This window comes from Sarcophilus harrisii, chromosome 2 (genome assembly GCF_902635505.1).
Source record: "Sarcophilus harrisii chromosome 2, mSarHar1.11, whole genome shotgun sequence".
NCBI lineage: Eukaryota > Metazoa > Chordata > Mammalia > Dasyuromorphia > Dasyuridae > Sarcophilus > Sarcophilus harrisii.
The window spans coordinates 577,333,739-577,361,000 of record NC_045427.1 but is presented as its reverse complement, the minus strand read 5'-3'; the positions used below and the strand labels follow the sequence as shown (position 1 = coordinate 577,361,000).

Genomic DNA, 27,262 nt, shown 5'->3' with positions numbered 1-27,262 from the left:
CACTTTACCTCCTCCCCTCCCCTCAAAACACCGTAAATCTTATATATAAATAGACAGAAACTATGTAGGGTGCTTCATTTCCCTTGTTCCTAGAAAGAAGTAAAATCGTTATTCCTAGTTAATTTTGGGGATTCATCTACAAGTGCATAATAGGTATTTGAATTTTGGTTGAAAAAAACTAAATTACTCTCCTACTTCTGAACTTGAGTAATTTGGCAAATCTCAAAGTATGTTGGCCTTGAAACATATTATAGTTTTTACCTCTGGTCAGTTACCCTCCAGACAGAACTGAGAAAACACTCTTCAGGTAGCATTTCATTTATTCAGTCAACCAGTGTTTGTCATTAGATTTCACACTAAAATAATCCGTTATGAAATAGTCACAGGGCATTTCACTTTGAAGTTTAATTTATACTTAAGCTACTATGGCTTACTCACTGATAGAGATGCTCTCTCTAAAGGCCTACAGAATGTTATAAAATACTTAATATAAAGATCACATTGAAAGGAATACTGTTTTTTAATGAGAAAGGCCAAAAACTGGACCAGAAAGTTGAAGGTAGAGCATTTTTGTTTTCTATTAGCACAAGCTGTCTGAAACAAAGTCTAAAGTTGTTTGTGTGTGTGTGTGTGTGTGTGTGTGTGTGTGTGTGTGTGTGTATTATATCTGAAACATCAGAGAAGCTAATTAGGAATTAAATTTTTTTTATTAAAATATTTCTCATATATATCCCTTTGCATTAAAATACAATAGTACTTTACTTTAAATATACAATGACAAGATTTTATTGACACGAAAAACACGTCACTAATAAAACGAATAAATAACAAAAGTTAAAATGTTTATCAAAGTTTCAACAGACATAATCTGTTCAGCTGATAATCACTTCAACACGAAAGGAAGGCTCTGGAGCCACTATACTACAATTATGACACGTTTGAAATACCATGTGCAGTCTGCTCACAGGACATATACTAAAACACAGGCACACACTGGTTTTATATAGTGGGGGGAATGGCTTGAAGCCATAATTTTAACGGTTTTGAAGCTTGCTACCTTTTTCTCTATGGTATCTTACATGAAAATGTCATGGAATTGCTAGAAAGAAAATTCATTTAGATTTCTACACAGAAGTTCTTAATACTCAATAAACAGTGCACACATGTAAAGTAGTTGTTCATTTCATTCCTGAAAACACTTTAGAAGGATCTTAAGGTATCCACGCAGTGAATGGTCGATCACAATCTGAATATATTCAGATTTATTTTAATTGAGCTTTTAGTGCTCCTAGACTCTGTATTTGCAAATGTGTAGGCAGCAATATATTCTGAACTCTTCAAGTGGATAATCAGGTGAAAGGGTACCCTAGATTCCTGACTACAGTATCCCAAAATTAGCTCCTTATAGGGAGATGGATGAAAATTACAGAAGCAATCCTTTATCTTTTTGCATTTCAAACACTCAACTCGGTCTTAAAACAACTACTTTTAAAACTCCTATACCTAACCAATTTATCAATTACCCTACAGAAATGCTAAGACAAATGAGACTACAGGCTCATCAACACGACTAAAACAAGGATTAAAATACATACATCCCCCAAATAAACAATGTACCTTGTAGATAAAATATTTATGTTTAGCTGTGAATTACCAATTAGGTAAATGTGTCCAGATCCATCCTTTCAGTGGAAGCATTTTACAGATAGTACCCAAATTATGGATTCTGGAACTTAAGTAAATAGCTTGTTTGTTAGTGCCAGTGTATAACTACCTGCTGAGATCAAAATATTCTACTGTGAATATCATCTCAGGGCTCTTTGTAATTTTGAATCCTGCTCAGAATGTCTCAAAACCATTCTCCAAATATACATAATTTGCAGTTTTGATCCCCATACTCAGGCAGTACGTGTTATAATGAGATTCAGTTATGAAATAATTTTTCTTTAGGATTATATACAAGCCATTGAAGAGCTTTTGTGATTAACTAAATCTGAATTATTCTAGTCTGACACTGGATAAACATGTCTTTAAGTTCATTTTGTGTTACCTCATTAACTACCTCATGTTCTGCTGGGCTCTTCTGGACTTTAGCAACTGCAAAGTTTATCCCCTGGGTCAGTCCAGCTTGGGTAATATTAGCAACCTGAACCATGGAGCTTCGGATCTTTGCAAAAGGTGAGACTGCTCTGCTCCCGTTACTTTCTGCAGGGGAAGGTGTTGGGTTAGCTCCTGCTTCAAGTTCAAGAACACTAGATCCAGAACCTGGGGTCTTTTGAGCTATAGCAAAATGAGGTGTTTCGACTGACAAAAATTGTGGTCCTGTCTCAGAAGGGACATCCAGCTTAGAGGGTCGAGAAGGTATCTCTTTCATTACTTCTGATTTGATTTCTTTAGTCTTACACTCATCCATGGTGGACTGAGAGTCTTCCTCAGCAGCCTGTTGAGAAGCAGCCTCAGTCTCTAACGGCTGGGTCACTTTACTTTGAGCATCTTGTACAAATCTATGGCAGTAAGCATCCATGGGCTTTGTAAAGTCTATTAATACACTGTCAGCAGAGGGACTTTTCTTCATTGGAGAAGGCAGTCCTTTTCCCAGGCTACTTCCATGTGGCACAGTGTCAGAAGGAACATGAATGGTAATGTCAGTGCTGCTTATAGACTGAGACCGACTGCCTAATCTTGGAGCTGAAGCAATAATGCCACAACTAGGAAGAACGTAGTCCACTGGCCCCACATTTTCTAAAGAATTAGCTAGTTGCCGGTCTTCTTCACATTTTGAATTTGTAAGATACTCATCAGAGTGGAATGAATCATCTGAAGATATCTCCTCATCAGATTGTATCTGACCTTTATTATCCATCACACCTTTATTTTCCATAGTTTCAAGACTACTGTCTGATTTCCAAAGATTTACTGTTAAGTTTGGTTTTAAAAAGTTGACTTTCACTTCAGGTTTTGTGAAGCTTCCTAGCTTGCGTAGGTTGCCAATACTAACATTGGATTTGGTCTGTTTCACTTTTTGATTAAGAGATGAAAATTTGCTCATCAAAAAATTCTTTCCTTGAGCCAACGATCCTTGATTTTGAGCTCTAATGCCAATGATGTCTTCATGAGGCTTGCTGCTCTTCCTATAAATCAGATGAGAAAAATAGTTCAGAATTATCATTTCAGAGACTTCTAAAAAGCTACTTCATAAAGTGAAGCAATAATAATTAGTAGAAAGAAGATTGGAATTAAAGCTCAAAGCCCTAGGGTCAAGTTATTTTATTTATATCTGATCTTGGGTTTATTGGTCTATAAACTTTCACAAGGTTTCAGGGAGGAACAAACAAAATAATGGACAATGAAAAGTGAACTGTGCTCAGCGGCAGCATCACATTAATATAACCAAACGATAGAGATTTTTACAACAGTATTATTTAATCACAACACAAACCAACTATTATGAGAAGAGAAAAAAGTTTTATCAAACTGTCAGCAAAGATTGTTACATTATAATACTAGAGATCAACAGAATTATAAGCATCAACTAGGATTCATAATATACCTATAGAAATATTTCAGTACTTACATTTGATGCCAAAAAGCTAAAAATAGATGATCTAAATCTAATCCTTTGAAATAGATTACTGTCTTTAGAAAAGCTGGTGAAAAATATTCCATTTTTAAAAATGATATTTTGAATTAAATTCTCACAATTTGCAAGTTGCATTTTCCAACCCATATTCTGAAAAAACCCTAGTCTTTTGCAGAATGTTAATTTAGGTTCCAAGGCAATATTTAACTGATAAAATTAATTTTGCTTTGAAATGTCCCTGAATTTTTTCGAGCTCAAAGTACCCTATACCTTTGAAATCCATCCCTTAAACTAGCTTTGCCCTGCTTGAAGTTTTTTGTCTCTCCATACCCCCATGCATGTGTATATATACATAGACACACACACACACATATATACACATACTTGCCCCTTTTTTTCCTTGTAATTCTAAAAGCTAGGAGAGGGCAAAAAATTCACTCACCTCTCAAGTTTTTTCTCTATGATGGGTACATCTAAACCCATGGCTTGCTTGGTGATCTGTAGCATCTCTGCAATGCATTGAAGAGTATCTGAAACCCAATTTACATCCTGTCAGCCTTCAAAAAAAAATTTTAAAAAGAACCAATCTAACCTAAAATGAAATTTGATGCAATCTAGTCTACTTTTTTTTTTAATGGGAAAAAAAAAAACTTCATCCCCATCAAAAAAATTTCCAAAGCAACAACACTGAAACAGCATTATAGAAAGTACTCCCGAAAGTCCCAATACAGCTTTAATAACTTAAATCTTTTTCCTCCTACTTTAATGCTAAGTGGTTAACAAATGTGCAGAAAACATTACATCCTATGCTATATCCCCAAAGGAATAATAAGTTCTGACATTTGTATTAATAGGGGATGTAAAAATGTGTCTGCAGCTATATATTCTACTGCAAGGTCAAACTGAGACTTTCCATCACTGAGAATTACATCAATATAATCCACATCTTACATCATCCATGCCTTTTTAAAATTGCATCCTATCTCAAGATAAACCATCGGTTGAGGCCCATCTATCTCCACTCGGAATGAAGACACAATTTCTCTTATGATCTTTACCTTTTCCATCCTCTTCTGAGTTACGAACCACTGCTCGAAGGGTATGAAAATAGCCAGTTGCTTCTTTATACTTATAGTGTAACCTCATACAGGAAAACTTTGGTTTCCCAAAAAGAGTAGGTTCAGGACCTAGAAACCCAAATAAATATCATAGAATTTAAATTACCTTTAAGACAATCCAAACACCATTTAATATATTTTCTATCTTCAACTATGCATTTAGAATACTTTTCTGTCACTCTTATTTAATCAATAAACATACCTACTATGTGCTAAATGCTGGGGAAGAATTAATTCCTGTTCTCAAAGAGCTTATGATCTAATGGGGAAGATGAGAATCAAAAACTACGATGGGTAAATAGGAAATGAGAAGACCTAAAATTTTAAAGGGGATTAGGAAAGTCTTTCTGTAGAAGAGAGGCTTTTAGTTAGAACTTAAAGGAAGCCAGGGAAGCCAGTACAGAGAGAAGAAGCATTCCAGACATGGGGGACAGACAGAGAAAAAGAGTCCTGAGCTGATGTGTCTTGCTGGAGGGAAGGCACAGAGGCCAAAATGTAAGAAGGCTGGAACTGTGGGGGGAGGAAGCTATTTGTATTTGGTCCTGGAGGCAAGAGGGAAGTGAGAGGGACCCTGGTGTTCCACTCTTCAAGAAGCCTCCCTAGTCCAGGCTGAGGTAAGAGAAGCCTGCAGCAGAAGGAGCAGGGTAGAGAGAGAAGGGGCACGTTCAGAAGGTGGACAAATCCCAGGTAGACCCTGACCACAGATGAGCTGCGGGGGTGGTGGTGGTGATGAGAGTTGGCAAGAATGGCTCTTGCTCATAAGCCCGGGCAGGCGCAGTTCTCCGGCGATGCAGAAGGCAGGGGCAAAGGGTTTTCGGGGGCCAAGTTCACAAGTCCACTTTTGGACAGGCTGAGTTAAGATGTCTACTGAATAGCAGTGTGAGATATCTTAAAGCCAATAGAAGATGTGAGACAGGAAGTTAGCAAAAGTTAAGGCAAGATAGGTGGGTGTAAGAATTACCAGTCCCCAAATGGTAATTAAATCCATGCTAAAATTAATGAGATCACCAATAAGGCAGGACAGAAGGAGAAGAGGGCCCAGGACATAACTTTGTGCGACCTTTACGGTTTATGGGCGTGAGAGAGATGAAGATTCAGCAAAGGAGCCTGAAGAATGATCAGATTGTTAGGAAGAGAACCCCAAAAATCCAAAGAAGAAAATATCAAAGAGAAGGTAAATCAATAACATTAAAGACTGGAGAGAGACAGGTGAGGGGGTGGGAGGAAGATAATGGGTAAAGAGTAGGGCTTGTGAAGGAAAGACGGAGGGAGAAGAGGAAAATCAATATGATATGGTCAGCAAGAGGGATTTTGGAATTCTTAAACAGATTATGATAAGTAATTAACTCTTCACTAGAGAAACATACCTCAATCATGACTTTTTAAAAAGAAATCTGTCTTGTCTATTTGGCTCACAGGGCCAAAATACTGAGAGCTATTTAATGGAAAAATAAGTTTTCCATGTCCACAAATTAACAGTTGATCATGTCACCATCACTCTTTATAGGTCTATATTCAAAATGAACGCAAAGAAAAAAATTAAAATTTAATTGTTACTGAAGTGTATTATTCACTGAGGAGTTAGAAAAATTCAACAAAGCTCAGGAAACTTTCTGGTTCTAAAACAATCATATTAGTTGCTTAAACCAGAATGCCCTTTGAAGAAACACATTAGTATGTAAACAATATAAATATTTAAATTTTACCTATTTCTATTTTCTCCAAGCTTTCCAGGCTCAGTCTTTGATACTGATTTACTTTATCAACCTCATCATCATAACTGGATAGAGAAAAAAGTAGAATAAAGATTAAAAAAGACAATTTGCAGCTTGAGTACATAAAATAATCCAGAACTATTAAGCTGTTAGAAATAACAATCTTATAAAAATGACATTTGATTGAAGAAATCATCTAATTTTTAAAATTGGAGCTTTTTTAATCAATATGCAACTTACTAGGCCACGTAGTATGCAGAGTTAGAAAGCAGTAGCAGTACATCCACATCTTTATGAGTAGCATCAATAAGGCTAAAAAACATGGCAGGGATTAGGGGAAAATTATTTTCACAACAATCCATATTTCAAACCATCAACTACAATTTTGCATTAAAAACAAATAGAACTGGTTAAAATCTATGGATAAAATACATAGTCTATCCACAAATAATGAGAACTTAACACTATTTTGATTATTGTTAACTAACTCTCCCCTCATAAAAAACACCTGGAATTTTGGAAGGAAACTGCTGCTAAATTATGGTTAGGCCATCACAGCATATATATATATACTTAGCAAGTTGTAGAGAAAACCACAAAATAGAGCAAAAAATAAAGAGGTTAAGAAACATTATTAAATTATTAATATGTGGGTCCCTCTCAATCTCATTTTAGAGAACTAGTAAATTAGTCTCTCAATCTTTATTAAGATAATATATTGAGAGGCAGCTAGATGAAAGTCCTAAAGTTAGAAGGACCTGAGTTCAAATATGGCCTCAGACACTTAACATCTTCTGGCTGTGTGACCCTGGGCAAATCACTTAACCCCAATTGTCTTGGCAAAAAATAAATAAATAATTGAAATTTCAGCATAGTAAAGTAAGGTTCATCATTATTTCTTGACTATCAATTGTCAAAGTGAAAAAACATCAACCAATAGTATTCTTATAGGGGCACAAAAGCATAGCATGTAGAACATGTATATTCTTGGCTAAAACTTTTCCATGACAGTTTTATTTGTATTCTCTCTCATCAGCCACTGGGACTCCTACATTGACACCACTATTTGACACAATAGGAACTAAGCTCAAGCTCATACAGTCCATGTTAGCTATCCGACAATCCCTTGCTTTTACACTTGTCACTGTCCAATAAAACAAAATGTCCCATAATAATGAAGGGAAGGAATACCCGGTTTTAATGATATTGCACTTTTGGTTTTATTTACAGAGACCTTATGATGATATAAACACTACAAGAGACCCACCAATGGGCCAGACTTTGAGATCTTATAACTACACCATGGCCAGTGCAAACAGATGTTACATGCACATCACAAAAAAATCAAATAGTCCAATGACATTTAATTTTTTTTTCAAAAACTTATCCAGCATTGATTATGTGAAATTAACCCTTTCAGACATGTAAAATACAAGCAGTCTTAAATTTACAAAAAAGCTATTTTCTAAAATCTCCTTTGTAAGCCTTTAATTTTACATCTAAAACATTTACCATGGAACCAGAGTCTCAGGCTAGCTAACAAGAGACTTTTATGATGAAAAAGTTAGAACATTGGAATACCAGTGATTTTTTTTAAAAGAAAGAAAAAATAAACAATAAATCATTTAATCTAGTTTTTAAGATATTCTTGAAACACCAATATTGGATAAAGGATACCAAGTTACATACAGAAGGTTTTACAGAACTTGTGAAGAAGGTTTCTAAGTGTTTTTAAAGGATTTTTAGAGGCTAGTGGCCTAGATCTCTCTACCATGTAATTTCATCTCAAAATTAATCCACTTTTTGTTTCTTGAAACAACTGTCACTGGCAATATTATACTTCTCAGTCATGATGAGGAGTGTTTGGGATATCCATAAATGAATGCAGCCAGAGGGGAAAGGTTCCTGAGTTTAATGGACAAGAGTTGAAGAAAAGGAGTTAAAAGCAAGATGTTTACATATAGACTATTTCAAGGATACATGATTTAGATGCTCCCTCCACTGACAGAATACAAGATCAGTTTATAGTTCATCATCATACGTGTACTCAAAAACCATTCCAATTTGATGGAATTTTCAAGGGCTAATTATGCTCAAGCCACTTCCTCACCACAATGAGCTACTAGGACTTGAGTAGAGAATACATGATAGCAGTTTAGAAAAGCCTTTCACATCATTCTAAGGTAGAATTTACTAAGGTAGAAGTTGAGTAATGAAAAAATAGAGGGTGAACAAATACCAAAACATTAAAACAATTTCCCTGAGAAGGACAATACCTTCAGCTAGAATCAGCACAATTATCTGAATGAAGGAAGATTGTGGGAGGGCATCACTAGCATACATGGAACATCTTAAAGGCCATATGCAACTGCCTAAAATGATGATACCCAAGTGTTTGTAAATTGCCATACACCACGCATAGAAGTTCAAATCTTTTATTATCTAAGTAAATACTGCCCATGCTATCTGGCAATTGTAATTAAGACATTAGCATCAGAAGGTCAAGAAAGGGAACTGGCTGGGTACTGATTCAAACTGACCTTGGATCACAATCAATAAGGGCCCATCCCCCATGGAATTTTTCATCATCAGGCAACAGTAATTTCATATAGCTCTGTAAGAGTTGGCTAATCAGTTCCTGGTGGCTTCTCTGATTTTCCTTATCCAAAGCCTCGTGTTCTTTCTCTTTTGTAAATATGGAATAGAGATCTTCAGTCACAGGAATGCCTTGCATCAAATCTAAGGTAGAAGGTGAGGGAAGTGGAGAGAGTAGAAGAAATGCCAGTATAAGTCATTATCTTAGTTTATAATTTGGAAAGAGAATGGAAAACAGGATTAGTTTAAATATTTTTTTTAAAGGAAATAGGAAGGTCTGTAATTCCCAAACATTTATCACATAAGAAAAAAATACAAAGAATGCAGATTGAAGGTATGCATACTGATAAAAAAAAATTAATGAATTCTGATTTTAAAAAGGTTAAAGGTTATGGGTAAACTAAAAAATGTAGCTAGGTGATACAAAGGATAAAGTGCTGGGCCTGAAGTCAGGAAGATCCAAGTTCAAATCCAAGCTCCGACACTGACCAAGGGACTCTGGGTAAAATCACTTAAGCCTATTTGCCCCAATATCCTTATCTAATAAGCTGGAAAAAGAAATGGCAAACCACTCCAGGATCTCTGCCAAGAAAACTCCATATTGGATCATGATGACTTGGACACAACTAAAATAAGTGAACAAAAACAATAATATAGAAAAAATAAATTTTCAACCAATGAAACACAACAGTATTAATTAATTTATAAAGACAAAATGATAGAGATTAGAAATTCTTTTGTATGATAGAAGTCTAAGCATACTAAGATATATTATTCTTGACTATAAAAGTGATTAATCTTAAAAATAGAAAAGATGGCAAGTGTCATCGAAAAGGAAGCTCATGAGATATCAAGGCTTTTAACACTGAACAGTTACTGACATCTCTAAATGGGATTAGAAGACTTTCACTTCCTACTTTCAAGAAAAAAAGTGTTTTGTAAACAAAAAAGCACTACAGAGATAGGAACTAGTATGCCAACATTTCAAAGTCATCTGCAAGGTGGTATTTTTGTAAGGGGGAAAAAACAATCAAACTTGGCTTACAGCAAGACATCAACTCTTGGTGTCCATGGCAAGGATCCCATAGTGACCAAAAATTTTTTTCCTGAGAAGGAAGTTTCCTACTTTTAGCCAAACAACTAACATTGTAAGTGCCTACTATGTCAGGCACCGTGTGAGGTGTTAAAAATACATACAGAAATCCAACAGTCCCTGTACCCTCAAAAGAATTAAACATTCTTTGTGATTCAATGTTTCAGTCACGTCTGACTCTTCACAGTCCCATTTGGGGTTTTCTTGGAAAAGGAATTGCAGTAGTTTGCCATTTCCTTCTGATGTTCATTTTACAGATGAAGAAATTGAGGCAAACAAGGTGAAGTGATTTGCCCAGGATCATACAGCTACTAAGTGTCTAAGGCTGCATTTGAACTCAGCTCCCTCTGACTACAGAGCTGGCATTCTCTCCAATGCACTACCCAGCTGCCCCTAAAACCTTCTATCATGCTCAAAATAAATACCGGACACTCACAATAAACATAAAGTGATCTGAAGAAATATCTAAGGAAAATCCAGAAGGGCTACTTGAAGGCACTACCATTTGAAAGTAACCCTGAAGGGACCAATGTATCTTAAGAGGCAAGGGTATGGAAGGAAAGGATTCTCTGCTTTCTCTGCCAGTCTGGCTATAGCACAGAATACCCGGTGGAAAAGGAATGTCAAGTTAACTGAAATGAGAGAGCTGTTTGAATTTTTATCTCAGAAGCCATTTGGGAGCCACCAGAGTTTCTTGGGTTGTCAGACTATCTATTTGGTAAATAGGTGGAAAACGAATTGGAAAATGAAGAGACAAAGCAGGAAACCACCAAAGGAAGCTGTGGCATTAAGTCAGGTAAGAGGGGATGAAGATCTGAATCATGGATAGCTATCTGAGTAAAGAAGAGAAAGATGGGGAAAGTGCTGAAGAGATTCCATTGACAAAACATGGCAAGCAATTAGATAGGAGGAGGTGAAAGTGAAGAGTTGGAGATTAATGATGGTGGTGCTCTTGAGAGAAAGAGGGAAGTTGGGGAAGGGGAGGAATAATGAGATCTAAAAGCTGACTAGAAAGTTTTGAGGCCATAAAATTTTGATTCTATGAGGCAGTGGCTTTAAACACTTCATTCTGTTTGCTCCAACTTCACTGGCTCTGTTGCACTGGAAACACAGAGACAAATACAAAGAAAGATGGTTTATTTTATTAGTAGCAGTCTAAGCAATTTACATCAACCAATAATCTTTTTTTTTTTTTTTTTTAAGTCATCTCATCTGGAAAGGTCGACAATACACAATGTAAAGCAGAAACTTTATTCCAGATTGATATCCTTTTTTTCCCCAAAAAATGTTCACTCGTGAAAGAAATTACTGGACTAGCCAACAAAATTTAAGGAAGAGAAAAAGCATCTTACCTATAACTGCTTGTCTGTAAGCATCCTTAAAGCGATTCAGGTAATACCTATTAGCAGAATTAACTCCATCTTTCATGACTCCTGCCAATTTCCTTTCACCAGTCCTAGTGAAGTCACCCTGTGAGAGAAAAGATTGTTTTGATATTAGGTTTAAGAAAATACCAACGCAAGTCTAAAACCCAGGATGCTGAAAAATGACTTCTAAGAAGCCCCTCCAAAAGTCCATCTATCCTTATGATACTCAACTAAGATTCTGTTACAAAAGAATTTCAGGTGAATTTGACTGAATTCCCACTATCCATTAAGAACTGAAGGAATGTCTGGTTATAAAGCCTGCTTGCTCAGCCATCCTTGGCAGTTCTAATCCACAACTGTTACAAGTTGCCTTGTAAGTAACCTGGGATGTAGAGAAGGGTACAATAACTTGCTTCTGCCTTCCCTTAAGTTCTTGCCAAGATAAGGCATCCCCTTTCAGGAAAGAATAGTCCCCAAATGTCAAGACCTGTTTGTTATTAATGAATTCCAAACTGTGATCCTCAATAAATCATGTGGACTGAAAGGAAGAGGCAGCTTTTTGTTTACTAATGGAGTAGGACTCCCCTTAAACACTGATCTTCAGATATAGCAGAGCTTGGACTATAGAAAATAAAAGCAATTGTTCATCCTTGAAGGAGGAACATGCAATGTGACTCGACCAGACACAGAAACCAAAATTTTAAGATCCGGTCTTCTGTGATCTCTCTTGACTTTGCCCTCTATTCCCTTAGTTGAACATTCAAGAAAGAGTTTGAGGTTTTGAGGCTTTGCTCTCTGGTCTGCCTCCCTTCCTAGATTTATATGCTTGGAAAAAAAGCATTTTTTTTTCTTGTTTTCCTGATGGACCAAAGAAAACTTCATTTTCCCATCATTCTGACCAAAGGGCCTGTCTTGTAGTTTGCTAGATGCGAATCAATTATCAATCCATTGGTATCCCTTCTGTAAGATTCTTTTTAAAAACTCTATCACTTTAAAAAAATATATTTGTGTGCTAAGAATTTCCACTAATTTGCACATTTGATTAAGTCTTAACTTAGACTGGGATTTTCTATTCACTACTGAGCTAATTATTTCTACTATATTCTGTATACATGAGAGTTTCTTTATCTTTGTGTTCCAAATTCTCTCCCTCCTATTAAGAAGACAAACAGATAGCACCAACTACACTTGTAAGATCATAATGCATCTCTTTCTCAAGAAAAATTGTGCAGTTAAGCTTAAAAGCACTCTTTATAGAACTACTTCATCTCAATAAAATTTACAGACATTCAAAAATGGTCATCTTATTCCACAAAAAAAAAAAAAAACCCAAATAGATGAGCAGTAACACATATTGCTCAAATTATGGCACTCAGGTGCACAGGGTCCATAAGCACATATAGTGTTCCTCAACATTTTAATTAAGTTTTAAATTCAAATTACTTCAAAGGTATAAATTCTACAAATTTACAAAACATTTGAAAGGTTATTAAAAATGTTAAAATATTGTTCTTTTTCTTATTAAAATTCAGCATAACCTATGCCTTGTGTTATATGTTATCCTAGTAAGCTTTCAAAATTTTTAAAACTTTTCATCAGTTGCTGCCCTTAAAATCATTGCAAAAATGAGGCTTTGAAGCATATAACAGTTTTGATGTGACCTCTTGAGAAAAAGTGTCATAAAGATAGATCAGAGAGATAGTTAAGATGCCAGCGAGAAAGAGTAAACAGCAAAGCCCAGATTCTAAGTCTCCTCCAAAAGACCCAGAAAATACAACAGAACGAATTCTAGTTGGGTACTTGAAGAAAGTCATGTGAATACTTTCTTCCAGCCCAAGCTGGCTCAGGGAAACACTTTTTGTAGACACTGGGAACAAGGTATGGCTACCACAGAGCATGAGGTACAGGGCACTTAAGTACCAGGGTCTCAAAGATAGTGATCCTAGAGGATTCTGGAACTAGCACTGGCTGAAGGACTAGATACCACTGTTACTCACCAAGGGTAGAGAATCCCATTGTGTACCCAACAGGGCACAAGCTGAAACAAAACTTAGCTGTACAGTTCTGATCCTAAGAGCAGAGCAGGGGCTCAGTTCTAGTCTCTAGTTCAGTGTAGCTACCTGTAGAGGGTCACAGACAGTGGGGAAACTCTGGGTAAGGTATAAGACCCTTCAGCCCAGAGGGAACCTGCTGACAATGTGTGGTTTGGCTCCCCATCTCCCCAAGGACTCTCGGCCTTCCTGAGAAGTCAGGGGGCAGTGACAACCTGTGTTGAGACTGAAGCAGAGTGATACCAGGTGGAAGTGATACCAGGTAGTAAACTATATAGCAAGTTGTTTATGTGGTCCCACCTGTTCAGTGTTGTTTTTGTTACATTATAAAAAGGGGAAAGTCCTTGAAATAAACGGACTCCATTTTTCCACCCTCCTCAGGAGTCCTGCCTTATCACTTCTCCACTAGGAAGGCATATCTTAAACACTCTGGTGTGGGGACTCTAGAGAACACAGTACATTTTGTCACCCCAACTTGGGAGAGCTCTAGAAAGCAGGACACGATAGATGCCTGAATAGGAATAACCAGAGTAACTGTCCCAAGGCAAAGGGGAAACCAGCAGTTTAATAACTCTAAATCTACAGGGTTTCTCAGCAAGCTATTAATAGCTGAATCTGGAAGTAGTTCATGAAACCACCAAAAAAGAACAAGCCAATAGATCCAAATCTGGATCAGGAACTTGCAGAGGTGAGAGAAATGGAAAGAACTCACCTATAGAATTCTTTAGGAACACTAAGTTTGCAGAGCTCCAGATTGAGCTGTGAAAATAGCAGAATGTTTGAAAGGGAGAGAAGCTCGGGCCAAACATTTCCACCAGAAATGTAGAGCCTGGCATTAAAATTATGTCCAAAGTCAAGAATTAGTTTGGAAGAATGGGGAAAAAAAAGAAAACTCAACACAGAAGAGTTATTATGGACAGTAGAGAATTTTATGAAAATATCTACAAGCAAAGCCTTAAAAGAAAAAAAAAATATAGCCTGGACAAAATTATAAGACTTCCTAGCAAAAGTTTTTTTATAAAAGAACTAAAAAAAAAAAATTAAAAACCAAATGAGATTTGTAGAAGAAAAAGTGAGAAAAGAAGAAAGACTTGGAGAAGAAAGATATGAAAAGAGAATTATTAATTTCAACAGCTTGGAAAGAGGTACAAAACCTTACTGAAAACTAGAACTGGCTAAATGGAAATGACCCCATAAGATAAACAAATTGAGAACTCAAGAATCACTAAACTATTTTAAAAAGTCTTGAACAACAACAAAAGAGTCTAAACATACTATTTCAAGAAATCATTTAAAAAAAAAATACCCTCAGAACCAGAAGGTAAAGTAAAAATGGAAAGAATATAGTCACAACCTCCCTAAAGAAACTCCAAAACAAAAACTCCTAGGAAAATTATCAACAAAATTCAGAACTCTAAGGTCAAGGGAAATAGTGCTGTAATCAGCCAGCAAAAAAGAATTCAAGTACCTCAGTCAGCACTGCACAAGATTTAGCAGGTGCAATGATAAAGAAGCGGAGAGTTTGGCATGATATTCCAAAAAGCAAAGAATCTAGGGTAACAACCAAGAATAACTTAACCAGAAAATCTGATTATACTTAAGCAGTAAATGTATCTTTAATGAAATAGAAGCCTTCCAAGTATTCCCATCAAAAGACCAGAGCTGATAGAAAATATGACATGCAAACAAAGCAATCAAGAGAAGCATAAAAAAGTAAACATGAGCAAGCTATCAAAAAGGACTAAACAAGGTTAAACATTTACATTTTTTTTTTTAATGGAGAGATGATCTATGTAGCCTCTCAGAACTCTATCATCATTAGAAAGTGATTCTATTATTAGTGATGATCTCCAAAAAAAAAGGAGAGGGAAGGAATATACTATAGAGGGGGGAAAAGAAAGAATGAGGGTAATTTTCCTATAGAAATGAGGAATTCAAGGAAGTATATTATAAGTAGGAAAAATAAGGAAGGGGAAAAAATATTTGAGCCTCACTATAATCTGCATTGGTCATAGAAGAGAAGGATACACACACACACACAGTGCGCACGTGAGGGAGGAAGGGAGGAAGAAGGAGAGAGAGAGAGAGAGAGAGAGAGAGAGAGAGAGAGAGAGAATCAGAATCAAATAGATATAAAAATATAACTTACCAAAGAGAGAAATAAAGCCATTAGAGGAAAAGGATGGGGTGGAGTGGGATAGAGGAACTGGAGAGAGGATACATTAAGTAAAGCATTAACAAACTCTTAAAGAGAGTGCAGAGAAAAAAAAAAAAGAAGGAAAAACATAAGATAAAAGGATAAAGTTAAATAGTTATGTGTAACTGTGAATGTGATTAGAATATATTCATCCATAAAAATGAAAAAGGATAAAAAATGGATTAGAAACTAGAACCTAATAATATGTTGTTTACAAGAAATGGAAAGATACCCAAAAAAGGGCTTGGAGAAGAATCTATTATGCTTCAGCATTAATATAAGGTCTTTAAAGCACTAAGTAGATCCTCCCTAACAGATGTATAGAAAGGAGGCATAATGGACTATCACAGAGGAAAAAATAGAAAAGCTGAGATATAATCTACGTAGGTGGAGGTAATAACCACATTGGTAAGAACACACCACTAAATATAAAAGCACAGATTCATAAAAATTCTTTCCAAATACTAACTTGGATTAAAAAATAGTACCAAAGGTGCATAGGACCAGTGATTTCATCAACTGAAGAGCTATACCTTAGAAGCTAATACAAAGGAAGTACAGAGAGTTCAAGGGACTCAAGTTCAGGGAAAAAAAAATATCACATCAGGATGTGAATCCAGATCTTCACAATTCTAAATTCAGTTCTCTATCTACTACAACGCATTACCTATTGTAACTATGATAAAATTTAATTAAAAGAATCTGGACAGGCAGCTAAAAACAGAGATCCTATTTTTGCTGAAAATTTTATATGCTCCCTAGAGAATCAACTAAAAAACTATTAGAAGTAATCCACAACTTTTGCCAAGTTGCAGGATACAAAATAAATCCACATAAATCATCAGCATTCTTATACATCACTAACAAAATCCAACAGTAAGAAATACAAAGAAAAACTCTATTTAAAATAACTGTTGATAGGATAAAATATTTGGGAATCTATCCTGATACTCAAGGGAGTGTCAGGAACTATATGAGCAAAACTACAAAACACTTTCCACACAAATAAAGTCAGATCTAAGCAACTGGAAAAATATCAAGCACTCTTGGATAGGTCAAGTGAATATAATAAAGATGACAATACTACCTAAACTAATCTATTTATTTAGTGCTATATCAATCAAACTCCCAAGAAACTATTTTACTGACCTAGAAAAAATAACAACAAAATCCATCTGGAAGAACAAAAGGTCAAGAATTTCAAGGGAATTAATGAAAAGAAAAGCAAATGAAGATGACCTAGCTGTACTAGATCTAAAACTATATTATAAAGCAGCAGTCATCAAAACCATTTGGTACTGGCTAAGAAATAAAGAAGTTTATCAGTGAAATAGGTTAGGTTCACAGAACACAATAGTCAATGACTGTAGCAATCTAGTATTTGACAAACCCAAAGACCCCAGCTTTTGGGATAAGAACTCACTATTTGACAAAAACTGCTGGGAAAATTGAAAATTTTATGTGCAACTTATGTTGAACAAATAACCTCTCTGAAGTATATGCCTGCTGATCTGTCAAATGAAAGGGTTGAATAAGATGATCTCTAAAAGCCCCTTTCAGTTTTAAATTTGAATGATCCTATGAACCTATGCTAGGTCCACCGAACTAGTACTGACATATTGCTACTTAGCTCACCAACAAGAACTACAAAATAGCTCCTTCAGAAATCTGAATTTAAGTCCCCACAATTCACATGTTTCCCTATGATTTAAAACAAGAAAATATAAAAGGATTCTAAATTTTACCTCCTTTAATTATTACAATTTTTTTAAAAATTTCACCAAAAATGAAATGTTTGATGACTGATGAGCCCTTAAAGCTCTAGGTATGTATAAATAATAATATGGTTGTTAAGTGACACCTAAGTTTTCACAATTTGTGAATTTACAATGAGATAAGTGTCTGAGTATTTGGAGATTTCCAAAGACACTATCACATAGGAAAAAAAAACCTCATACAACTTAACAAGGTTGATATTTTCAAAAGTTACTTCTAAACAAAACCCTGATAGCTGTTGGATGATTGATGACCAAATGTATGTTCCATTTAAAAAAATTACCTTCAAAGCTGCTGTTCCAGCATACTGTCTGCTTATGGAGTCACCATTATTTGCCCACATTATCTGGTAAATTCGATTGCATTTCATTGGCAATGGTTGCTCAGGGGGCATCACACCTAATTTCTTTAGCTATAGTTTAAAAATACAGTAATTATTAGTTGCAAAGGACCCACAGGATGGCATATATAAAATACAAAGTGCAAACAAAAATAAGTACTTTTAAAGAAAAGAGTTAGTGTCATCTTTTTAATATCATAAGAAAAGTAACACTTGGCATGTCAAAGATATGTAAACAAAATACTTGGAATGGCATCATGTATTTTTTGGCATGAAGGTCCACATAATAATATTTCACTTCAACAAATATAAACAGCAGAAACAACAAAATATCAATGTGAAACGAAAATTAAATTGACTACATGACACTTTTATAGTTGGCAAGTTTCAAAATGTCAAAATTTGCATCTTTGAAATTAATACTTATAAAGACGTCACTTTTCTTATATAAACTGATATTAAGCAAAATGAACAGAACCAGGAGAACACTGTACACAATAACAGCAAGGTTATGTGATTATCAACTATGATAGACTTAGCTCATCCCAGCAATATAGTGACCCAAGACAATTCCAATGGACTTGGGATGGAAAATACCATCCAGAGAAAGAACTGTAGAGACTGAATATAGATCAAAGCATACTAGCTTCATTTTTTTGTTGTTGTTTTTTCTTTTTCATACTTTTCCCCTTTTGTTCTGATTTTTCTTCATACTACATGACTAATATGGAAATATTTTTAAAATGAGAATACATGTATAATCTATATCAGATTGCTTGCTTTCTTAGGGAGAGGGAAGGGAAGGAGGAAGAAAAAATTTGGAACTCAAAATCTTTCAAAAATGAAGGTTAAAAATGATCTATGCATGTAATTAAACAAAGTATTAAGGGAAAAAAAAGTCACTTTTACTCAGTTTGAATGGATGTTTTTCCATTGCAGTTTTAATAGTTTTTTCTTCTTATACATAATAATTTAATTTATTTAATGCACTGATTTCATAAACAATCTTTGGACTCAACTAATTAAAAGCTCCTGCCTTTATAAATTAGGAAAACTAAAAGTTAAAAGACTTAAATTCCTAGTCAAACTTCAATAACCAAGTCAGCATTTGAATTAGTCTTCTGACTTCAAGACTAAATTGCAATACAATTATTATATAGTTAAAATGCAATACAATTAATTAGGAAAAAAATTAATATCAAATTTAAACATACCTGCTGTTCCATGACCACTCTTGCAATAGCAGCTTGTACTACATTTGTACGATCCAAGCAGTCCATGCAGTTAACTCGAAAAATTCCTTCCTGTTTACATATTACCCCTGCTTGATCAACCCTTCAAAAATCCAGAGGAGGCTACTTTAGTAATAGTGTAATTTTCTGAAAATCTGTCACTTTGTAGCATATTATTTTGTTCTTCTTGATAAAACTGACTGAATTTTAGGTTATTCTAAAGTTTTGAGTGACAAATACCCAAAATACAAGTTCGAATATGCATACTAAAACTGGTTTAGTTATAAACAACCAATTTAAGAGTATACGATACCAACCTAAGCATACAACGAATTGTATTGAGATCTGACATAACTGACTAAAGAAACTTGACTACTAATTAGGTTTAACTCTAATTGTTTCAAGCTATAATTATAAGTTTGAACAGGAATTCAGTGGTTATCTCATTTCTATCTACTGACTTCAAGTATAATCATTTACATTATCTCAAGTCCATAGCAACCTAATTTGAACATAAAGATGTTCAAAAAATTTAACGTCTTTTTCTTAACAACTGTCCTGTAATCAACATGCCTTCAGAACATACACTTTAAATCTTCCATGACATGTTAATTTTCTCTTAATGTTCCGTTATTATTCATTTATTCCACTACTATTTTTTAAGCAACTATATCTATAAGCCACTGTCCTAGGCATTTCTCATGAAATAGCTTGTCAGTAGCCAATGAATACCACTGACATCTTTTTCATTAAAATTTTAAGTTGATATCTTTTATATCTTTGTTTTGCTTCTCCATTTGATAAAAAGAAGAAAATATGGATTAAGAAGCAATACTCTTTTAAGTCAATTTATTTTCATTAAATAATGTGGACAGACTTAAGACACTCAAAGAAGCAATGAGATTTAAACCATTTTTTAAAAATTTATCTAACTTATGACTTTTCTCCCCAAAGCAAAATAACTAAATTTCTAGGAACATAAAAATAAAAAGATGAGAGTTGGGAGATCAAATAAATAACCCCACAGAAGTTATACTTAGTGTTTATAGGCAGAAAAGGGCATAAATATTAGAATCTTGTAAAAAAAAAAAAAAAGTTAGCTTTGTTAAATAATACCTACCAACACCACTTCATGTCCAGAATAATGTCATGGATGGCATCTGTTAAGGTCTGAACATTCTCAAATTTCATCCCTCGGCTAAAATACATTGGAAAATAGTATTTTTAAATCTCTTTGTTTAAATCTCTTAAGTTTTTTAACATAAAAAATAATAGAATGAAATATGTAAAATACAATGCAAAGGTAATAGAAATAAATTACATAAACATTTGAAGTCAGTTTATATGGTCCAATGAAGTATAGCTTTTAAAAGCCTATGAAGAACAATATTAAAACAAAAAAATTGGGTAATTTATCCTTTTCTGACTAGCCCAACATCAACCTATTAACAGTATAAATTATCTTAGCCAGAGCAAGAGGTTCAGAGTATGACTTCCATACATGTAATAGTACAAAACTGAAGTTGAATTTACAACTATTAAGTATCCTGTTTTACATAGTTTTTTTCAAAGTAAATGGAAGTAAGTTTTGTTCTGGGTTAGAAGAGGAATAGGTAGTCCAAGGTGATTTTGCACAGAAGGAATTAAAAGGAAATTTCCCCCAAAGTGTAAGGAACAGTACAGAAGGAAAACTCTAGAAACAAAATAGCTAAGGGAAAGTATACACAAAACACATCACACACACTCCCTCTCCAAACCATTTTAAGGCAAAAAAAAATAGAGAGAGAGATATAAAATACATATAAATATATATATTTATATATATATATATATATATATATATAAAGATCAAATAATCAAAAAAATTAAAATTATGTTTATGTGGAAATCAAATTTTAAAAATCTATCCTAAAACTAAGAAGAAATATGATTTCCATTAAACAGAACTACTTCCAAGTTCGAGTGTTAGAACTGAGAATGACCTTGGAAATTGCTTAATCCAATTATTTACAAATAAGATAACTGCTACTTAGTGAAACTAGCTTTTATCACACAGCCTCTTACATTCCAATGGATCAAAGAACATTTCAAGGATGGCACCTTACCAATGTTCATGAAAGTCAAATGAAACATAAGTGAGATTTGGGTTGTTGAAAAGCAACACCTGCTTGAGGTAAGCATCTCCAATAATCTTTTCTCTTCCTGCTTGATCTACCAAATTAATGATAACCTGTTAAAGAAAGTAAAAGGGGAAGGGAAGGCAAGGCAAAAGATTTCACTAAATCTTTGAAACTTAAGATTATCCCTGCTGAATCGTTTTTTTTCTTCAAGGAACATACTGCAAGAATGGCTTCCTCAGTCATAAATTATGAAGTTAATTCATGCTATTAACAACTTGTTTTCTATGGAATTACAAAAATGAAGATTCATAAGAATTTGTCACTGGATCACTTACAATGTTTAAATAGTCTAGTTGCTGAATCTATAAATAATCTTCAAAATATATTAAGAATGTGGTTTCAATTTCAATGTTCTTTTACTGTTTATGTATATATAAAATACACACACATATAAGATAATGACATCCTTCAGTGTAGAAAGTTTTTTTGTATAATGAATATTTTTCCTAAAAAATTACAAATACACCCTGAGAAAATCCTATAAAATAAAACATTTCTAAACATGAAAAAGTGTAATAACTAGATTTCAAAACCAACCTGTTTTTTGTAAATTTTCAATTGTTCTTCAAAATGTGCTGAGAAATATACAACTGTTTCCTTTTCATCTACAAAAAAAGAAAAATACAAAATTTTTACCATGTACGTCTAAAACAGAAAGGCATTGAGAACATGTGTGCATATATGTATAGCTGTGTATGTGTATGTACACACACATACACATATTCCCATCTTTAACCATCTACCTTGGAATTTCAGTCAACAAACATTTAACACTTATGTCACTGTGCAAGGAGCTGGGCTTACAAACTCAAGCAAAAAGAAAGACACTTCTGATTTCAAGCAGTTTATATATATATAAGTTCCCTTCTATTAGGGAACAACAATACCTAAAAGGGAACTGAAAGGTGTATGTCACATGGAGTTGGCAGGTACTACAAGCATGGTACAGTAGCCAAGTTCAAAGAGTCAGAAGCAGAGTAAGAGAGGAATGAAGAGGACACCCTGGCTCTTTTCCCAATATGGAGGCTCTGGGAGGAATTCATCAGTGAGAAAAGGGACTACGGAGTAGAGGGAGGTTCTACATGAGAAGGCCATAGGCACGAAGGAAACTTAGAAGGTGAGAAGTCAAAAATCATAAAATTTAGAGTCAGAAGATAGTCCATAGGCTTATATCAAGCACTTACTATATGACAGCCACGGTGGTAAGTACTGAATACAGAAGCAAAAGATAAACCCTAGCCTTAAGGAGCTCACAATCTATTGAGGGAGGCAAACAAACAAGTTTATACAGACAAGCTGTTTATGAGATAAATAGGAACAAATTAACAGAGGACAGCATCAGCTTGAAGAGCAGTTGGTAAAGGCTTCCTGTAGAAACTGGAATTTTGGATGGAACTTACAAGAAATCCAGGAAAAACTAAGAGGTAGTAATGAGAAGGGAGAGCATCCCAGGCACTGGAGACAGACAGAGAAAATGCTGGGAGCTAAGAAATGAATGTCTTACTTGTGGAACAGCAAGGAAATCAGTGTTAATAGACAGAAAAATATATGGAAAAATTAAAGCTATAAGAAGACTGGAAAGGTAGGGAGGAGTACACTGGGTTAAGAAAGACTGTTAAACCCCAAACAGAGGATTTTGTATTTGATCCTGGGAGTGATTAAAAAAAAAAGTACTAATATTTGTTTAATAGGAGAGTGACATGGCCAGACCTGTGCTTTAGGAAAATTATGTTGGCAGCTGACTGAAGAATAAACTAGAGTGGAGATTGGGGACACACAGACCCACCAGTAGGCTACTGCAACAGTCCAGGCAAGAGGTGATGAGAACTTGAGCCAGAATAATGGGCAGTGGGAGAGGAGAGGAGAGGCTGTATGAGAGATGTTGGCAGCAAACTGTATATGAAGAGTGAAAAACAGAGAGGAACAGAAAATAACACCCAGATTGTGAGCTTGGGGATTAGAAGGATGGATGTGCTCTTGACAGTAATAGGGAAGTTTGAAAGGAATAAGTTTAGGGGATAAAGGTTTCGTCACATGGAGTTGGCAGGTACTGCAAACATGGGTACAGTAGCCAAGTTCAAAGAATCAGAAGCAGAGTGAAAGAGGAATGAAGAGGACAGCCTGGCTCTTTTCCCAAAATGGAGGCTCTTGGAGGAATTCATCAGTGAGAAAAAGGACTACAGAGTAGAGGGAGGACTACAGAGTACATTGTGTAGACTTTCATGGAAACTTACAGAAAGAAATGGACAAAAGTTTCACCAATTAAAAAAAAAATCACAGATAACTGGAAATCTATACTAGTGAAAAATTTAAGGTTTTGTGTTTATCAGTGTGACTGTGTGTGCTTGTGCATGTTGGAAATTTTTCTGTGAAGTTAAAATAGAAGAACTATCTTCTGATGTTCAAAATGAAAAAATTCTGTTCAATTTTAAATATAGCCTACTTTGGTGAGTGTTATCATTTAAAAATATTTCCTCATGATATAAATATTGCTTGTGTTTATCTTTTATACACTCAAGTAACCAATTAATTCATCTTTCAAGCTAAACAGCAGCTAAAGGTCACCATAAAAAGCTCTCTCTTCATCTTATGCATGCTTCAACTAATTATCACTTACGAATTTAAGTTAAAAGATTAGCATTCAAATCTGTGACTTCTTTTGATAAAGAACATATCACAGGGACAGCTAGATGGTATAATGGTTAGAGCACCAGCCCTGAAATCAGGAGGACCTGAGTTCAAATCTGGTCTCAGACACTTAACACTTTCTAGCTGTGTGATCCAGGGCAAGTCACTTAACCCCAATTGCCTCAGCAAAAACATATATATATATATATATATATATATATCTCATATTGCTTATCTATACAATTTGACATAATACAATGATTTTCTTGTTTAATTCAGCAATTTGAAAGCTCATATTCCAAAGTCTCAATTTTTTTCCATATGCTTTCAAATAACATTATTGACAGAGCACATAGATAACTGACCCACTTACTTTTGTCTAGCCGTGGTCGTGGATTGTACCGATATCCAACCTGGCTCCAAAAAACAGGAATAGAGCCTCTTGTCTGAATAAATGACAGTGTGTGATTATGAACATGAATTAACTGCTCAGTTTCTACAAAATTTGCAACATTTCCATCTTTATCAACTCCTCTTCGTTTATAACGCATCCCTGTGAAATGAAAAAAGAAAAAGAAAAAAATAGTTGCAAATAATTTATTACATGGAAGTTATTCTGCTTTATTCAAGCATTCCTCTAAGTCAGAGGTTCTTGGCCTTTTTTGTGTCACTGAGTCCTGTCTTAGTCTGGGGAAGCCCCTTCTCATCATGATGGAAACCCTGAAAATAATGACAGACCCAAAGATCTCAAGATAAGAATTTGTACTCTAACCCATCTTCTCCCCCTTTCGTTACAGTTTCAATGACACCTTAGACATTACACAGGGTTCCTCTCCTATAATTATAACCAGATTACCCAAAAGTATATCTGAAAGGCAAATTCAGTTTTCTCTGATTTTGTTTTTTAATATTAGAGGAAATTAGGTTCCTCCTTCAATTTCTTATTCCTTTGTACCTATCACATTCTAGCTGTATACCTGTGTGCATATGTATGTAAGAATATAAGAACTATTTTGCTAGCTGGTTATCCCAAGCACCTATAATACAGTACTTTACACATAGTATACACTTAGGCAAATAAATATTTGTTGAGGTTCTACTATGATTAAAACATAATCAATTGCTTAGAAGCACTAGCATTTGTTTTGCAAATATATAAACCAATTTACTTTCCTGTAGTTTACTTATTTGCTTACCTATGAATGATAAAAAAAAACTATTAGCCACATCTTTTAACTTACTATTATAAAGTTTTCATTAAAAAATATCTCTTTCCTCCTTTCTTTTTTCTCCTCATATTCCCTAATCACTAATTCATATTTATTCCTTAGTTTCAGTCAAATGATTGGAACTTCTAATGGCGTCCAAGCATCTCCTCAAATCAAACCAATTCTAACAGAGAAAAGTTCAGCAGTGTTTTTAAGCAAAGGAATATTTCTATGCTTGATGCATCAAGGCATCAATACACTGAAGATCTTCCAGACATTGATTCTAATCTTGTCTTTTGCCCTTTCAACTCTTCATGATCACCTTCATGTTTAGTAATTCAAAAGACTTTGTGCTTACCAGCTCTGTGCCGACTTCGGCGTGAAATGAGAGCCACAAGAAATCGAGGATAAATATCATCTACACAAGAGGATTCTTGAGGAGGAGTATCTGGGCTGCTTTTCTCATCATCAGATGATTCGTTATAGTTGACCACAAGTTCTTCAATCTGTACAAAACCTTGGATGATTGGGATAATCCAAAAATCCACTTCAGAAGTCTGCAAAAAATATGCATACTCCTCTATTTCTATCCTACACAAATCAAGCTGTACTGAAATCAAAACCACATTAAGTTGCATTATTTTATTCCAGTAGAGATGTTCAGCAGAAACCTTCCATTTAATTCAATATACATTTATTCAGTACCTTTTAGGTGCTGAGCAGATCAAAACAAAAATGGAAAAGGAGCTTATAGTCTACTGGGAAATATAATATGTAATGTAATCAAATAAGTAAAACTAAGACGACTTAAGAGATCAAGACTAAAAAAAAGCTTTCTATAGAAGCCTAAGAGCTAAGCTTTGAAGAAAGCTAATGATTCTAGGATGACAGTGAGGAAAGAGTGCGTTCTAAGCAAACTAGCAAGAGAGGAAATAGCCAATTAGGAGAGTATATTAAACAGGCCAATCTGACAAGAATCAAAAAAGGATGGAAATGAACATGAAATATGTCTGGAAAGGGAGGATGGAATCATCTTGGGCAAGATGTTAAACTCTTAGTTCAGGAGTTGGTATTTTACAAGCAAACAGAGTCACAAAAGATTTCTGAGGAAGAGAATATCATAGTCAGATCCAAGTTTTAAGGAGACTGGGCAACCATATTGAGACTGGAGCATAAATGGAAAAACCTAGTTAAGAAGACTAATAGTTCAGACAATAAGTGGCTTGGATCTGAAATGGAATGGTGGCCACATAAGCAGAGAGAAAAGAACAGACACAAGATATGTGACAGAGATAGAGAGTCAACCTGATGATTGACTGGCTATGGGAGATTAGAGAGAGAGCAGAGACAAGGGGAATAGTCAACTCCTCCACTACAACAAAGTTTGACAACCATGTGATAAATGTTGAGTTTGAGAGGCTGATGAGATATCCCAAGAGTAATGTTAGACAGGCAGCTGGCAGTGAAGGAGGACCAGAGTTATGAAGAAGTTTTGATGTATAAATTTAGGAGTCACCTGAAATAGAAATTACTGAAACCAATCAAAGGTAAGTATAAAAAGAAAATTCAGGACATTTATGGGTCAGGAGGTGGGACAAATATGATGACCCTACAAAGGGAAGTAAAAAGAAACAGTCATCTGGTTACAAGAGAACTAGGAGCTGCCAGCTTCGTTTAGGTATCCAGAAAGAAGGGTTTAGTAAAGAGTGTCAAAATACTGCAGAGGGAAAAATTCCTTTGTCTATCATGGAGTTTTTTGTTTAGAGGAAAAGAGAAAGAGTTGAACATAACATTTAATTTTTTAAAAGTTTCCCTTAGTAGAGAAACTCCCTTGATAAAATCAGATCAGCATTTGTTCTACAACTGTCAGAGAGAACAGTCTAGGTCACCAAGAATTTAATGACTCAATTGTGGTAGAGGTTAAGGCTTTTTTTTCTTGTTTTTGTGTAGATTATAACAATGAAAACTATTATTAATAGTTGGCTACTCTGTAGAGAACAAGTAACTTAAACAAGACTTTAAATTCTAACATGTCCTAAAACTTCAGTGAAATTTTGAACCAATTCTGCAGAAATGTGCTAGTTTCACAATTTTTGAAATAAATATACAAGTTCAATATATTCACTATTAATTTTAAAAAGGCTTGAGGTTCACACCTTTGAAAGAAAAAAGAATGCTCTCT

At 34.8% G+C, this 27,262-nt stretch overlaps 1 protein-coding gene across 3 annotated transcripts in view; it reads right to left on the bottom strand.

The window, feature by feature from the left end:
* Positions 1–688: 688 nt before the first annotated feature.
* INPP5F (inositol polyphosphate-5-phosphatase F) overlaps positions 689–27,262 on the bottom strand; it is an 86,721-nt gene continuing 60,147 nt past the window's right edge. For 2 of the 3 annotated variants that reach the window (XM_031955954.1, XM_031955956.1), the window contains 14 exons: positions 25,439–25,637; positions 24,246–24,425; positions 21,782–21,849; positions 21,170–21,294; positions 20,185–20,262; positions 19,047–19,167; positions 17,776–17,904; positions 11,454–11,571; positions 8,954–9,152; positions 6,654–6,725; positions 6,405–6,478; positions 4,639–4,767; positions 4,023–4,110; positions 689–3,131 (listed from right to left, as the gene is read on the bottom strand). In XM_031955954.1, the coding sequence (XP_031811814.1) occupies positions 1,988–3,131; positions 4,023–4,110; positions 4,639–4,767; positions 6,405–6,478; positions 6,654–6,725; positions 8,954–9,152; positions 11,454–11,571; positions 17,776–17,904; positions 19,047–19,167; positions 20,185–20,262; positions 21,170–21,294; positions 21,782–21,849; positions 24,246–24,425; positions 25,439–25,637 (2,724 nt within the window). In that variant the 3' untranslated portion in view covers positions 689–1,987. The remainder of the gene's footprint in view (positions 3,132–4,022; positions 4,111–4,638; positions 4,768–6,404; positions 6,479–6,653; positions 6,726–8,953; positions 9,153–11,453; positions 11,572–17,775; positions 17,905–19,046; positions 19,168–20,184; positions 20,263–21,169; positions 21,295–21,781; positions 21,850–24,245; positions 24,426–25,438; positions 25,638–27,262) is intronic. The other variant, XM_031955955.1, reaches the window with a different exon arrangement.